The 15,816-nt window shown below is 38.9% G+C and overlaps 1 protein-coding gene across 6 annotated transcripts in view; it reads right to left on the reverse strand.

Annotated features, from left to right (window-relative positions):
* Positions 1-15,816, reverse strand: part of DCLK2 (doublecortin like kinase 2) — an 84,819-nt gene that overhangs the window by 52,520 nt on the left and 16,483 nt on the right. For all 6 annotated transcript variants that reach the window (XR_014159880.1, XR_014159881.1, XM_081875304.1 and 3 more), the window contains exon 2: positions 13,394-13,728. Coding sequence is in view for 4 of the 6 variants with exons in the window: in XM_081875304.1 (XP_081731430.1) it covers positions 13,394-13,728 (335 nt within the window). In the remaining 2 variants the exon portion in view is untranslated. The remainder of the gene's footprint in view (positions 1-13,393; positions 13,729-15,816) is intronic.

Here is a 15,816-nt window from a genome sequence, read left to right on the forward strand (position 1 = left end):
AGGGAATTTTTAAATTATGTCCACTTCTTCATACAGATGTTGCATATGTTGTTGTTGTTGACTTTGCTGTCTGGTCTTTGACCACAAAAAAGATTGATTGATTGCCTGGTTGGTTGATTGATTGAACAGTCTTTCAAAGGGGAGCTCAGGGAGTGTGTTAAGTGTCAAGACATTTTAGCTTACTCCTAACCATGTATTTCAGAGCTCTGCTGTGAACTTCTGAACTGTGTAAACTGTGGTCTGATCTACATTTGGGCATTGCAGTGAATTTCGGAATAAAGCCTTTAACAATAACTGAGCTGGGAGTCTGAGTACTGCAACCATGAGTGGGAACCAAGGCACTAAAAGACTGAAATTGGGAAGCCTTTGATGTGCCTCAGGTCATGGTGAACTGTTTTCTGAAATGCTGAAACTGATTCCTTTTGCCTGCTCTCAATCTCGCCACCATAGTTATGAGATTACCCACCAAGGGGGATGATACGCCTGGATAATGGGAGAGACTATTTTTTGTGGCTATTATTCTGACTGGCTCTGGAAACACTGATGTAACTGCAACCTGGTCATGTATTTTAAAAATAACTTTTTTATGTGACAATTATGTTGATTCAGAATAAATGGCAGGCCTTCTTTACACAGCTATGTTTAAAATAAAATGAAAACAAAAACAAAACAGACACGCCTGAAGACCACATGAGTTCAATATTAATTTCCCTTATCTCTCCCCCCCCCCACCTCATGAAATAATACCAGAATTTCAAAACAGAAGGGGGGGGATGAAGTAAACAGAAAAGAAAAGGAAGAAAAAGCTATTGGTGATTTTTTTTTGGGGGGGGGGAGCGTATGAAGAATTATAGTGCGACTCTGTGCATGTTTACTCAGAAGTAAGCCACACTGTTTTCAGTGGGGCATACGCTCTTGTAACTGTGCTTAGTTTATTATTAAAGCTGCAATCCTAGTTTTATCACTTTCAGTCCACTTGTCTGATGACAAAATGTGCATTCATTACCCTCTATGATAACAGTAAATATGAGCTGGAGTACAGGGAAGGTTTGTTGCTGCCTGCAGTAGAAAAACACTCAGAATATCAATGACTTTCAGCACTCTCAAAGATCATTTGTACAAGGCATTTGAAAGCAGTGCAGTTGTCATAGCAGCTAAACCAGAGATAAAAGCTGGCTGAACTTACAGTAAGACCATCTGTAGGCTGAAACATGTAGCACTGAGCATTTGTTTGATTCTATTATCAAGCTCAATGACACAACGTTCTCTCCTCCCAGTATCCGGTTAGCTTTAGCATAACCTCATGAAAAATGTCTACATAAGTCTGGATAAATGTCTACATAAGTCTGGAGAAAAAGTAATTCACCTCAACATAGTTAAGCAGTTTTGACAAGACAAATACTTAACTCTTTCCTAGCCTGCCTGATCAACAGGAATATCTATCCTCTGTACAGAAAAAATAATAATTGTTCCTCTCTTTGTAAAAGTTTAAAATTAACCATACTCTAAGAGAAATCATAAACATCCAACTCCCGAATATAATTCAAGCCATCATTTGTTGTGTTCATTGTACAATTGCTGGAAAAGGTGCATGCCCACACTATGAGACCACAAAAGAAAACCGAACACCCTAAGCTCTAAAGCAATTTTGCCCTCTTTTTGTCCATTTCTCTTTGTCTACTTATTCTATGATCTAACACAGATTGGGAAAGCCCTTTTGTGCAGTGCTAGGCATGCAGCTGATCCTTTTACAGTAGCATAATAATAAATGTAAAGAAAATACTAAGAAGGGGTGAACATCACAATGAAGAACAAAGGAGGGGGATTTGCAAATGTAGGAAAATGAGTACTTTTATTTGGAATTTGAAGAGAGGTGTATTGCAGCTATGAAGCTCTGCTTTTTTGAATGCAGTCTCCAAGCTGAATAGTCTGTGAATATGGCTACCAAAAACTGCATTTTATGAATGTTATCTTTTTCAGATTATGAATACGATAAAGTAAATATCCAAAAGGATTATGGTTTCTAATGTAAAGATTTTCTGCTGACTATCTATTATGTATAAGTGGACTCCTCCAATGAGCAGCAATTTCATTATGTTTACATTTGCACATGTGGAATATATTATTTGAAAAGTTTCTGAAAAAGCAGCAAGTAAAAATGCTACTAGACACATCCCCATGGATAAAAGGGCTTCTCAGCCATGCTTTTGATCACCTTCATTAGCTTTCCATTTAATTTTATGTTTCCATCAGTTTTGGAAGTCCCAGTACTGAAGCTGATTTCTATTGTATTCATTTCACTTTTTAAAGAAAAGCAACACAGCTCATTTTGCTTATAAGCTAAAGCAATCCTGGTCAACTGTGCTATTCTTGCAAATCTAAAAGCTTACATCTAGGGCTTCTGTGTGGAACCATTCCAGGATAGTTACATTGCTTCCAAGGTGCAGTTAAGAATGGTCTCCTGAATTTGGCTCGCTTCCAAGTAAATGAAAACAAGCTTGAACTGTTTCAAGGCAAAGAGTGGATGACATTCTTCTTTCAAAAGGAATAAAGCCTTGATGAAAAGAAAGCAGCCCTCAACCTCAGATGCAAGCTGTAGTAAAACATCAAGCTAGGGAAAGACAGTTAAATTCTCTTTTGTGCAAGATCTAAATGCTACCTATGGCCTTGGACAATATTAATGTCAAGGAAACAGGATATGGTTTTAACGTTTTGAAAGAGGAAATGCTCAGTTTAATGGACAAAGGAAAGGAAGCCTGAGTGTACAGCACACCCAATAATAATTGGCAGTGGAGTGTGTGTGTGTGTGTGTGTGTGTGTGTGTTTAGTTGAGAAATAATGACAAGCAGCTCAACTAGAAATACTCAGGACTATGCTATACAGCTGCAACTAGAAACTGTTTAAGTATGCTGTAAATGTGACACTAGATGAAGACAGTGAGCTATGGAAAATTCAATGTATTTTTCAAAACGTTTTTCAAAAACAGTGTTTTTTAATATATATGTAGATTCAGTGCTCACTTTGCATGTATTATTGAAATATAATGGCAGTATCTAATTAGGGACAGCACCCTAGCCTTAATCACAATCTCCTCTATTGCATTCAATAATACAGGTACCAACAATCCTCCAAGCAACATGGCTATACTCCGAGCAGAATACTTTAGGTTGAAGACAACGGGAAAACCTAGTAAAACCAATGTGACTTAACTCAGTCATTACTTTCCTTTGATTTCAATTGCCCTACTTCAAGAATGACTAAGATGGGATTCAACTTACTGTAGGAGCTTTGAACATGGTTTATTGTTCTTCTCTGATACATTTACAATTTTTTTTAGGGAAGTGCATGCTTAATTGCCAATTTACACATTGTATTTCTAATCACCATTCTGTGCCTGTTCTAATTTAAAGAAGAACTCCCTCATCCTCTCGCGTTAGTACATCCCTATTAAAATTAATGTATTGTTCAGCTAAACTGTCTGAATCCATTGTGTTAATAGTTTGGGGCCTCAAAGTGCAAAATACAAGGAAAGCTTGCTGTAGAAATAGGTCAGCAACTTATTTCCCATTTCATATCTGCCACCAACAAGCCCAGGCCTAGACTTAAAAAAATTATCTCCGCAGCCTGCAGCATATAGTAGAAGGTGAAAAGGCCACTTCAATTCCTCCCTGCTGAATAGCACTGCTTGTTCAGACTGCAGATTGTTTACTGTCAAAGCGTCACAGGCACTTTTATAAAAGGACCTGCATGGGGCAGTGGGAAGGCAAATGGATGTAAGTGTTTTAATTCTTGTCCTTAAACACTAAACCACTAGATTATCTAGGGGCTGAAACCAAGATACAAAGAAACACACAGTGTTAGCTTAAAACAACTATAGCTTAATGAACTACATTTTAGAAATAAATTCTCCATAGCTGATGCTTTCTGCCCACAAACAACCCATTATACTGTCAGAATCTAGAGACAGCAGGGTGTTAAATGGTTCTGAAATATTAATGCATGATAAATTGGGGATTTATCAAAAGGGTTTGGCAGATCAATTTGTACGTATAAAAACAAAAGGCACCAAGCAGTTTTTCTGTTGCTGAAGGTATGCTACTAAGCAAAGAAAAAAGCAAACACAAATATATTTGAGCTATCTAACAATACAGGTTGCACCTAAAATAAAACTCTTGCTTACAATTAGAGTATTCCCAAGAAGGGAACTGCAAGAAAAACACTTATCCTAGTATTTCTAATACATAAATGACTCACTGGCCAACTCAATTTAGTTTGGAATAAAAGATGCAAGATTAAACCAATTAAAATGTCAAAATGCAAATTTGAGTTAGTCCTGTCCTCACTGGACAGACTGCAATTACAACTCCAGCTGTGATATGAGGCTGGAAAGAAACTGTGAAATAAAGCTAGATGTGTTTTTTGTGTTTTTTAAAAAATAGATTATTTTATTGTATTTATATTGTTTGACTGAGAGGCACAATGGAAATATTTTAATTAAACATTTCTATGAACAGGAATTCATGTTTAATACATTTAAGGTTCACATAATCATCAGGAAGAGGCCAATTCACTGGTACAGTGCATGCTTTGCATACAGATGGCCCTAGGTTTAAATCTTGACCTCTCTAGTTAAAGTGATCAGGTACCGAGTAATGTGAAAGACTGAGACACTGGAGAGCCAGTGCTACTCAGAATAGACAATGCTGAGTTAAACAGTCTAACCTAGCACAAGGGTGTTCCCTATATATTTCTTGAGTGGGCACCTTCTTTGCCATGTCTCTAACACAAATTACGATTTGCATGGACATTATCTTAACATAAAGGTAAAGGTAAAGGGACCCCTCATTGTTAGGTCCAGTCGTGGACGACTCTGGGGTTGCAGCACTCATCTCGCTTTACTGGCCGAGGGAGCCGGTGTTTGTCCACAGACAGCTTCCGGGTCATGTGGCCAGCATGACAAAGCCACTTCTGGAGAACCAGAGCAGCACACAGAAACGCCATTTACCTTCCCGCCAGAGCGGTACCTATTTATCTACTTGCACTTGATGTGCTTTCGAACTGCTAGGCTGGCAGGAGCAGGGACTGAGCAACAGGAGCTCATCCAGTCGCGAGGATTCAAACCACCGACCTTCTGATCGGCAAGCCCCTCTATCTTAACATAGATGCCATCTATTCACATTTCATGTTTTATATTGTTGTGTCTAGACTTTACACTGACTGTAATCAGGAAGATAATTCATAAGAGGTTAGTTGAGAGCAGCTGAAGTCCTCCCACTTGCACAGCATAATCCTATACATGGTCTAAGTAGACATTATATTAATGGTGCAGTTAAAATGCACCATGATGTGGCTTCTAAAAATCAAAGCCTCCCCAAAAATCAAAAACTGCCTCCCATGCATAAGTTTCCCATACTATTTTGTACCATTGGTCCATGCTTACTCCATGCTTACTCTGTCGGTGTCTGGTTATGATGTTTCTGGCTGCTGAAAGTAGGTGGGTTATGAGTTCTATGTGGTGTAAATGGGCATTATTGTCTTGGAAGATGTTTAGTAGGGCCAATTCTGGGGTGATTTCTAATACTTGCTAAGTTATTTTACATAGCAGTGGCAGTTTTAATCTGAAATCTTAGGCGCAGTACTGCGCCCGGAACTTGGAAATTGCTCGCGCTAATGAAATGCCCTGTTACAAAATGCGCCTAGAAAGACAATGGGAGTTTCGAACACTGGTAACAATGAATGGGTGCCAACTGCAAATAAATATTAGGCAAGCCTGACAGTTTCAAAGTTTGTTGCTTTGCTTACTAAATACAATTAAATTAAACATGCTAATTTAGATCACTTACTAAGACACAATAAAATTCTCCAATGCGAATTAAAAATGTTCCAGTGCAAATTATCCTAAAACCCAATCTAAAATTCTGGATGACCTCATGCAGCAGTTTCAAGTAGATGTTAAACAGCATGGGAGCTAATCCAAACTCTGAAGAACCACAATAGAGACTCCAAGGGGCTGAACAACATCCCCTAATTGCTACCTTCTGAAGTGAAACTACTGGAAAACAAGCCCCTCTGTTCTCAACTCAGTCCCCCCAGAAAAATACCATGGTTGACTGTTTCAGAAGCTGCCAAGAGATCTTGGACAGTCAGCAAAGATACTCCTCATCCATCTCCTGAGTGTTGTGGTCTCCATGCCAAAATTGGCCCTGAACCCCAAATGCAATGGATATAGAAAATCAGTCTCTAAGCACGCCTGTATTTGGTCACCGTCCAACTGCTCAAGAACCTTGCACAACACAAAGACATTTGCAACCAGCCTATAGTTGTTCAAGTCTTCTGGGTCAAATCTAGGGCGGATACTATTGATTACAGTCAGAAGAAAGTGGATCTATTCTAATTTCACGCAGAAAACTTAATAACTGCTTACAGTCAATGCGCATGCTGTATCATTTGAAAATGAGCCAACAACAATATTCATGATAGACAGCAAGGGAAAAGAAAGGATACAACCCCTTGCTGCCAATGGAATTCTGGAATGAGTAAGAAATTGAACTGAAATCATTATTCTTGAGTTTGTTGCCTGATCATCAGACAACCCAGGCAATATGACCAGAAGCATCTAAGAGTCTGCCAGTGTCGAAAGACTGAATATCTTTCTGTACTAGTTATTATTAATCAGGCCACTACGGCATACAAAACACAGCAGAGATTACAATTTAATATTCCAGTACAAATCCAAAAAAAGATTATTCATGTGCATCTATTTGAGGACAACTTACAACCTTACTTACGAATAAAAACAGTGATTTGGAAATTGGAGAGCCTAACAGTGTGGTTAATCACTGAAAACATTCGGATTACTTTCACAACTGAAAACAGCATTCAGGAAACAAAAAATATAAAGCACACCCAACAGATGTGTCTTCATTTAACAAATTTATAAAACTTCATAATACTGAAAGAAACTCTAAAGAGAGGTCATTCTATATTTCCTTCCAAAGCTGATAACTATTAAGGCTGTGCATCAGCCTCAGGCAAATCCTGGATATCAAACTTGAATAATTTGGGTTTATCTGGGATTTGCCCAGAGTGGTTTAAAGCAGCCCTGGACCAGTCCGAGTCGAGCCTACCCAAAGTGATTCAGGTGGGGGGTGGTCATGTGACTGCATGTTTAATTAGGATTTTAAACCCTAATCAAACTTGGGGTCAGTGGCAAGAAAGGGGAGAAAGAGACACAGGCAAGAATCTCTGCCTGTGTCTTTTCTTCCTGACCACAGACGATGTGTAATTAGGGTTTCAAACCACAATTAAACAACTAGGGCTGCAAAAGGTCCCCAGTTTGGTTCAGGGTCTGGAATGGGTAAGGTCCAGATCATCCTGGGTCAGACTGAACCTGACTCAAAGCACCAAATTGGGCCCCAGACTAGATCAGGTGGACATGCCCAACCCCAGTATATATCCACCACAGTATTAGCAAACATCACAAGGTGTATTGTTTATTAGTACACATACAAGTGCCTAGAGACAATGACATTTGATTATTATAAGCTAAAGATAAGCTGTGCATTTTGGCATATTTACTCAACTCGTGAACATCTCCCAAACTTATACTCTCTAAAGCAGGCATCCCCAAACTTGGCCCTCCAGATGTTTTGGGACTACAATTCCCATCATCTCTGGTCCTGTTAGCTAGGGATGATGGGAGTTGTAGACCCAAAACATCTGGAGGGCCAAGTTTGGGGATGCCTGCTCTAAAGAATATACAGCAAATCAAACCTATTTAGTTACTTCTAAGGATTAGTCTGTAAACTCAACTGTATTTAGAAGCCCAGGCTCACACAAACCACTTGCCAAATGCAGGCATGGGCGTAGCCATGGGGGGGGGCAGGGGGCAGCTGCCCCTCCCCCCCAATCAAATAAAATAATAGAAATACTTAACTGACTGACCAATTATGTCAGTTCTGCTCCCCCTAACAAAAGTCCTGGCTATGCCCATGAATTCAGTTATTTTATCATGCATATGCAGTATGCATGACATATATGTTTAAAAAAACAGACAGCTGCTGTATAATGCTACAATATACTTTGCATTATATATTCACAGAAATATGGAGAGTCATTCTTTCACACGTATATAAAGACACTAGGCATTCCCAATCCAGTTCCTTTCAGAGCCTTTGGGCCAGAACTTCCATCAGCCAATGGCAAAACAGTGCAAGTTGCAGACAAAAAACATTTGGAGGAGAAAGCTATCGTACATTATCACTTTCATTTTATGAATGCACTGGTGATAAAAAGCCAGAGATTTAAAATGCCAACCGATAACCGTAGAGCCATCTAGATAACCAGAAGAATGTAATGGAAATAAGAGCAAATTATGAGGTCAATAGAAAGATTTATTGATTGTACCACATGTTCAATCTAATGGAGTGAACAGAATTACCAGAGAGGCAGGTGGTACAGGGAATGTTAGCTATAGAACTGTAGTAAAAAAAAGTTCCAAGCAGAATGAGAGGCAGCCCAAAGGCAGATTATCATCCATCAAAGCAACCTTCACACCATGGAGGTCTGACAAATTGGCAAGGATATTATAATATACGGGCTAAAGAACAGAATGCAGCTTAAAAGAATAACAAAGAAGCCGCTTTAATGAGAGAATATAAAGTTGGAGGTTTCAATGGAATGGCATGCAGCTGGTTAAAATTGACAGACAAGTCCAAAAGAAATAGTGCAGGCTAGCAAAACAGCTTCCCATGCACCCTGTCCCATTCTCCCTAGCTATTGTTCTTCATTATTCACTTCGTTCCTACTTCTCTCAATTATTTTTCTACTAGGTGTTGATATTGTTTTTATTAGCGATCTAGTTTTCTATCATTTTCTTTTAAAAATGTAATTATTTGTTCTCTTTCAGCTTTTTTTCCAGTTGTGGAGCTAACACGTGATCTGCAGGTGCAATTTTGAGGTCAAAATAGACCTGACATTACAAGGGTCACTTCTTTGAATGACCCTCTTGGGGATGGTGTTCTATCCTAACCTGTTTGTAGTCGTATTTGAAATTATGTAAAACATAACATAGTTGTGTGTTTTTTAAAAGAAAAAACCCTAATGTTTTCCCATCAATTAGGACACATGCCTATAAATTCTGTTCACAGTACTAAGAGTCAGAAGCAAACGAAGCAGTCTGTAAGCTAATTTTGCAGCTTCACCATATGATCTTGTGCACAGTGGAGAATAACATGGAATGAGGTGTACTGTTTTGGGAATAAAGGATAATACATTGATGTAGCACTGGGAACCAACCTTAGGCCTAGAACAGCAGTCATTTGTATTTTATTTAAAAAACAGAAAACTGTAATAGACAACTGTTAATTCAGTAACCCTTTTTAAAGTCTGCAGAGGTAGTGCAAATCAGAACAAAGCTGTATCAAAGCAAAACTTATTTACTAATTTACCTTCCAGCTAGCATGCCAGAATATAAACTAGACTGCCAAACAAGCTAGTTGATGAAAAGCATTGCATTTAGCTCCCTTCCTCCAGTTCTTAACAAATGTGTATTAACCTAGACTGGATGTGGAGCAGTCAGTTTTCTTGCAGCAGCTGAGAGAAAAATGCGTCATGAACCCACATGGTAGGATGTGATTCATTCCATACCATCCTTTCCTGTTACAATCATTACTGCTTGGCTTCAGTTGCTCTGCCATATAGTTGGGTTATCATTCAAGTGGTCAAAATTTCAACTCGAAATACTTGAAGGACTGCCTTTTCCCAATCTGGGACCTGTGTTCTGAAAGGGAGGGATGGAAGATGCCTTCTTGTGATCTTGCTGATGGGCTTTTTGAGGGAATGTGGGATAGGAATCTTCTTGCTGGCAGCGTTTCAGTTATGGAACTTCCTCTCTCTGGAGATACAGCAATCACCCAGACTAATAAAGAGTTTTAGAAAGCAACTTAAAAACACATCCCTTAATGTTGGCATTTGAGTGCTATTTCGGAGAACTAGGCTTAGGGTTGCATTTAACTGGACTCTGTTATAGCCTTGAAGATACAGATCATTTCATTCTGCCCAAAGGCAGCTACTGCAGCATTAATATATTTGGGCATTGCTTCTTTTGAACTTATGCCATCAAAGAAGATTGTTACAAGCCAAAATGTGTCTGTCAGCATCAGGATACATTGAACACAACCAGATTATTCTGAATTGTGTAGAGATGTATTATCTTCACTTGTGTTTGTATAGGCAATATTAATATCTATGCAGTATTTGGTTCATGTACTTTACAACTCCAGAAATGTATTTAAGCTTCGATATATAATCTTTGTTTATGCAAATGTTATACGTTGGATTTATGATATAATTTTAAATGAGGCACTTGTTTGTGTTATGTGCATTATGTGTCCTGGTTCTCTGATAATGCCTTTCACTTGCATGAATGGAAGACAAAGAGTGTATTTTAGCCTACTGCAAAAATATAAATGTTACATTCACTGATCTGCCTCTGGAAATCAGTAAACGTGTTAATGAATGAATTGCTGGTTGATTAGCCATCTAATTTCCAAATTCTAGAGGGAAAGGTGTTGACATTTACAAAATGGAAGGCTATGGGATCACTTACATTCCAAGCTGAAAAAACACCTAGCCTAATGTTGAAAACTAAATAAAACAGTAATATCCCAAGGATACGATACCCTTTCCCCCCACAATTCAAAACTGGTGGGGTTTTATGGGTTGGTGTTTTTGGTTTTTGTTTTAAAGCAGCAGCCTGCAAGAGTAAAATTTTGTCCTTGACTGGTTTTCTCCTGTTTGGCTTTCATTATACCACAGAGAATCAAAGGAGAGAAAAGCTTCCATAAATTGACTGAAACTATGTATAAGCTACATTGGGGTTTTGTAAAGAGTTTTCACTTGGCTCTTCCAGTTTAAATCTAGTTCTCTGTAGACTTCAGCAGTCTTTATCTGAAATGGAATTAGCTAATCTAACCAAATCACTAAAATACACATAACAAAAAAATGCAGTGGAGCAGAAGTTATGAGGGGGGAAATCGAAAAATTGTCCAGTAGCACCTTAGAGACCAATTAAGTTTGTTCTGGGTATAAGCTTTTGTGTGCATGCACACTTCTTCAGATACACTGAAGCAGAAGTCACTAGACCCTTATATATAGTGGGAGGGTGGGATGGGGTACTTCTCAGAAAGGTAGTAAGAGATGGGCGATTGACTCAATGGGTTATGAGGTTTTGAGTGTAATTCAAACCATAGAATCTGGGGCTAAAGTATATAGCCTTTCACTCTAAAAAGAAGTTTTCCATTAACCTTTGAAAGCATGTTTCTACTAGCTTTAGGTACTGTTTCATTACAGAAGCCTAGTATCCTTCCTCAGAGAATTATCAAATAGCAAGTGTCTCCTTCCACCTTTCTTTCACACCATCAGGATCTGTTGCCAAGCTAATATATTTCTGATAAAATGTGAAGGTTCAGATTTAGATGCACAAATACATTATATACTGTTTATTAACAAACTGAGCTGATTTAATTTAAAACCAGGATCCCTGCTTCAAGTAAGGTGAATGCAAAGTGGAACTAAACTGTGCAAAATGGAAAACTATATGGAAGAGGGGACAGAATTATCCCGAAGTGGAAATATCTTAAAGGTTTCCAGCCAGCCAGTCAAGAATAAGAGCATATCACATTTTGTGGAACATTTTGTTGCTGGCCCCATTTGGGCACTGCAAACTAAAATTAGTAGTGGATTTAGATTTTGTCATGGTGAAACCCTTGGCATATTGGAGTAGGGACTTAGTGGAATCTATTAGCCGGCTTCAGTAAATTACCAGACTATGCTGTGTTGTTAATAAGTACAACATGTTTCCCTACCAGAGAGATCAATAACTGCAGCTGAAGCCATATTGTTTAGAGCTGCCCTAAGGGACAAAAAGACATGTTTTTGGTTTGCTTTTTTTTTTTAAAAAAAAAAAAAAACAAGTTTGTATTCCCCCCCCTAATCTATTCCACTCACAGTGGCAGTTTCAGCTGTGCCTCATAAAGAGCCTAGAATAAAGCTTGGAGGTTATTTCTACAATCAAGATTCTGGGGCTCAGTTATCAACAATGTTATCCCAAATCCATTATGTTTCAGTAATATTTGACTACTACCTTGGGTAATTGACACTGTGGGTGTCCATGGTACTGTGAATTCAGCGCACCACAGATAACACTCCTGGTGATTATATGACCTTTTCTCACATAAGGAAAATTAAGCAATACAGGAGTCCCAGATACATGCTGAGTATTATTGAATGTCAATAGATGGTATAGCCTTGAAGAGTGCAATATATTTTAAATATATATTTTTTAAAAAATATGTACACCTGAGTCTTTAGGGAATGACAAGGCAAAGATCTGAAATGAATTCAAGTAAATAAGTGCCACATAGACTCAATATTTTCCTGTTTGAGTAAGATTCAGTCAGTAGCTGAACAAAGGAGAAGCACTATGCTTCCATAGGCACATGATACTTGGACCCATTCTGGTTGACAAAGATTATTCCATAATCTGCTATTTATATTCTCCCACAATAGCTTGCGAAGCAGTTTACTTATATAGCATGGGCTACAGTTTTGCCAATAGGGTCTGCGGAGAGAAAGAAGGCTATACCGTCTCATATAATAGTATATATGTTGATCTGTGGCTCCAGGCATACTGAGTGATTCAGCATAAATCATATTCTTTTACCAGAATGCATACTTTAACATTTGGGAGGAAATCTCTCTTGTTTTAAGAGCTTACTGTGTTTAAAAGTCTCATGTATGTGTAAGTGTTCAAGGTCTTATTAAATTCAAAAATCAAACCCTATGTTTGTTTTTTTAAAATTCATCTATTTCTTATGATGTCAAGGAGGACATATCACAATATATATTTTTATAACATGCTGAACTGTGCATTTCAAAAAGAGAAAGTAGAACATGATTCGCCATTTAGAATTGAGCTTCTAACAAACTCCTTTCAGTCTCTTCCAACATTACAATGATATATTTAAAAAGTGCTGCCCAAGCAGATTTGGAGGCATGAGCAATTTATCTCATTAGAAAATAAGTTCAATCAGTTGGTAATTGGAAGCAAAGTGCCTTGTCTGCCAAACTCTATAGTGTGCTTTCATCATGTTAAACTGCAGGAGGACAATACAAGTAAATGAACTTTCATCTAGGCATTGCCGCAATAAAAGAAAAAGGCTATTTCAATTTCAAGAAGGCAGGAATTGTGTTATATTGTCCAGTGGAGTAAGGGGAAGATGTTTGATGAGATTAACTTGACAAGTACAGCTCAACACAGGCAAAGGTTCACTTTGGGTCACTTGAATATTTCAAGTAAATTTAAGATTGCAGTCTTGTAAATTCATCTTACCTGTTTTCCATCCAATGTGCAAATTCTCTTGACAACTCCAGAATCTAACTTAATAGCTTCTGTTATATCAGTCAACACCTGGTCAAAGGAATGAGCAGTCTTTTTATTCAGCAAAATCCTCACAGCTTTCCGTGGCTTCACTCCACTCCGTATAACGGTTACCAGCTTGGGTTTAATGAAGTCTTTGCTCTCCTTCAGTTCACTTCTTGCAGATGTCAAAGATGTGAGGGATCGAGATGACACAGATTTTATGTTGACAGACCAATTAGGATTAACGTTCTTAGTGTAATCAACTTTCCGAAATGGCTCATTGGATGCACAGACATAGCTTTCACCTGGTGTAGAAGATGGGAGACAAAACGCAAACATTATTCTTTCATTCCATTTGTTTAATCTCCTTTGTATTCACCTGATATATTCCATCTACCTCATAGGTTTAAGAATGATTTCAATTTAAACCTATCATTGCACAAAAGTTAAAAAGAAAACACCACCCCATCAACTTGATTTCAACAAGATATCTTTCAGGCATTAGATACTAGATAATAATTCACCTGTTAAAGCTTTTCTTTTCTTTTTTACAAAGATGAATCTGGCTGAAAATTAAGCTCTTATTTCATTCTTTACAAATTGCACTTCATTATTTTAATATTTGCAAATTGCATTCCATCCCTCCATATACGAAACCTTACTTCATAATCATGCTAGGATTGGAGCAGCCCTATGCATTATAGCCACAGAACACATTCAGACCCCTTAGATCAGGGCTTCTCAAATTTCCTGTCATTAGGACTCCCTTAAGACATTTGAAAAATGCAAGTGCCAGGTAAAATTGCATACAAAGAATTAGGAACAGAACATATGAAGCTGCTTTATACTCAGACGCTGAGGTCAATATTGTCTACTTTAAATGACAGCGGTTCTCCAGAGTTTCATGCAGTTCTCTGAAGACACCAGGGATTGTATACCTAGTATCTTTTGTGTGCAAGGCAGATCCTCTGTCACGGAGTAGTAGTGCTTGGCCGTAACTACCTGGAACAGAAAGTCCTCCTTATAATCCTTCCTGCCCAGGAAAACAAATCATCACCCTAAGCAGATATTGCTACATGCAGTTCAGTGGCTCATGACAAGGGTCAGCCTCAAACTACCCAGAGGTTTCCAGCTAGAGCCCCTGTAGACAGTAGTACTATTAGTGTAGTTTCTGAAATGGAGCAGCTAAGAGAGAGGTAGCATGAAGATACTTAGCAAATCAATCCACACAAACACAAAACTGGAAAGGAATTCGAGTTCAGTGGTGGAGCATCTTGGTTTATTTATTATTACTGTTTTCTATATGCTAGTAGTAACACCTTGAACTTGGCCTGGATTGCAACCAGTTCAGATCTCTGAACACAGGTATTATATGCTGACAAGGTCTCACTCCTGTAGGGTTCATGCTGCAGCACTCTGTACTCTTCCAGATCAAGTGGGAGGTAAGCCACACACAGAACACATTACAGTAATCAAGTCTTGAAGTAACCAATGCATGAACTACTGTAGCAAGGCCTTTCCAGTCCAGGAATGGCTGTAGCTGTTGAACCTGTTGCATTTGGTAAAAAGGTACTTCTAGCCACTGAAGCTATCTGAGCCTCCAGTGACAGAGCTGGATCCAAAAGCATTTCCAAGCTGCAAACCTGCTTCTTCAGGGGGAGTGAAACCCCACCAGGGAAGGCAACTGACAAATGTCTTGAACCTGGGAATTACTCACCCATAGTGCCTCCTCCCCCTTGCCAGGATTCAAGCTCATGTTGTTTTTTCCTTATCCATTGTGTCCAGGCAATAGCCCAGGGACTACACGGCCTCTCCTGATCTAGATGTTATGGAGAAATAGAGCTGAGTGCCATCAACATACTGATGGCACCTCACCCCAAAACTCCTAATCATAACTCCCAATGGCTTCCTGTAGGTATTAAATAGCAATGGCAAAACGACAGTGACCTGCGTCACCTCATAACATAGAAAGGCAGTCTTCCAATGCTACTTTCTGGATTCGGTTCTGAAGGTAGGATTGGAACCACTGTTATGCAATGCCCCCAATTCCCATTCCTGAGAGCTGGTCCAGGAGGATACCATGGTTGATGGTATCAAATGCCGATGAGAAATTAAGAAGCAGAAGCACTCCCCCTGTCCGGGCTCTCTGCAGAGGTTATCCATCAGGGTGATCAAGACAGACTTAATTCCATGGCCAGGCCTGAACCCAGAATAGGATGGATCTAAATAATCTGTGTCCTCCAAAAACACCTACAACTGTCCCACAATGGCCTTCTCCATCACCTTCCCCAAGAAAGGGGTATTGGCAACTGGCCAAATGCTGTTCAAAGGGTCCAAAGCCAGTTTCTCTAGGAGTGGTCACACCACTGCCTCTTTCAGTGCAGCACAGACCA

This window comes from Podarcis erhardii, assembly GCF_964252035.2.
Source record: "Podarcis erhardii genome assembly, chromosome: 9".
Taxonomy (NCBI): Eukaryota; Metazoa; Chordata; class Lepidosauria; order Squamata; family Lacertidae; genus Podarcis; species Podarcis erhardii.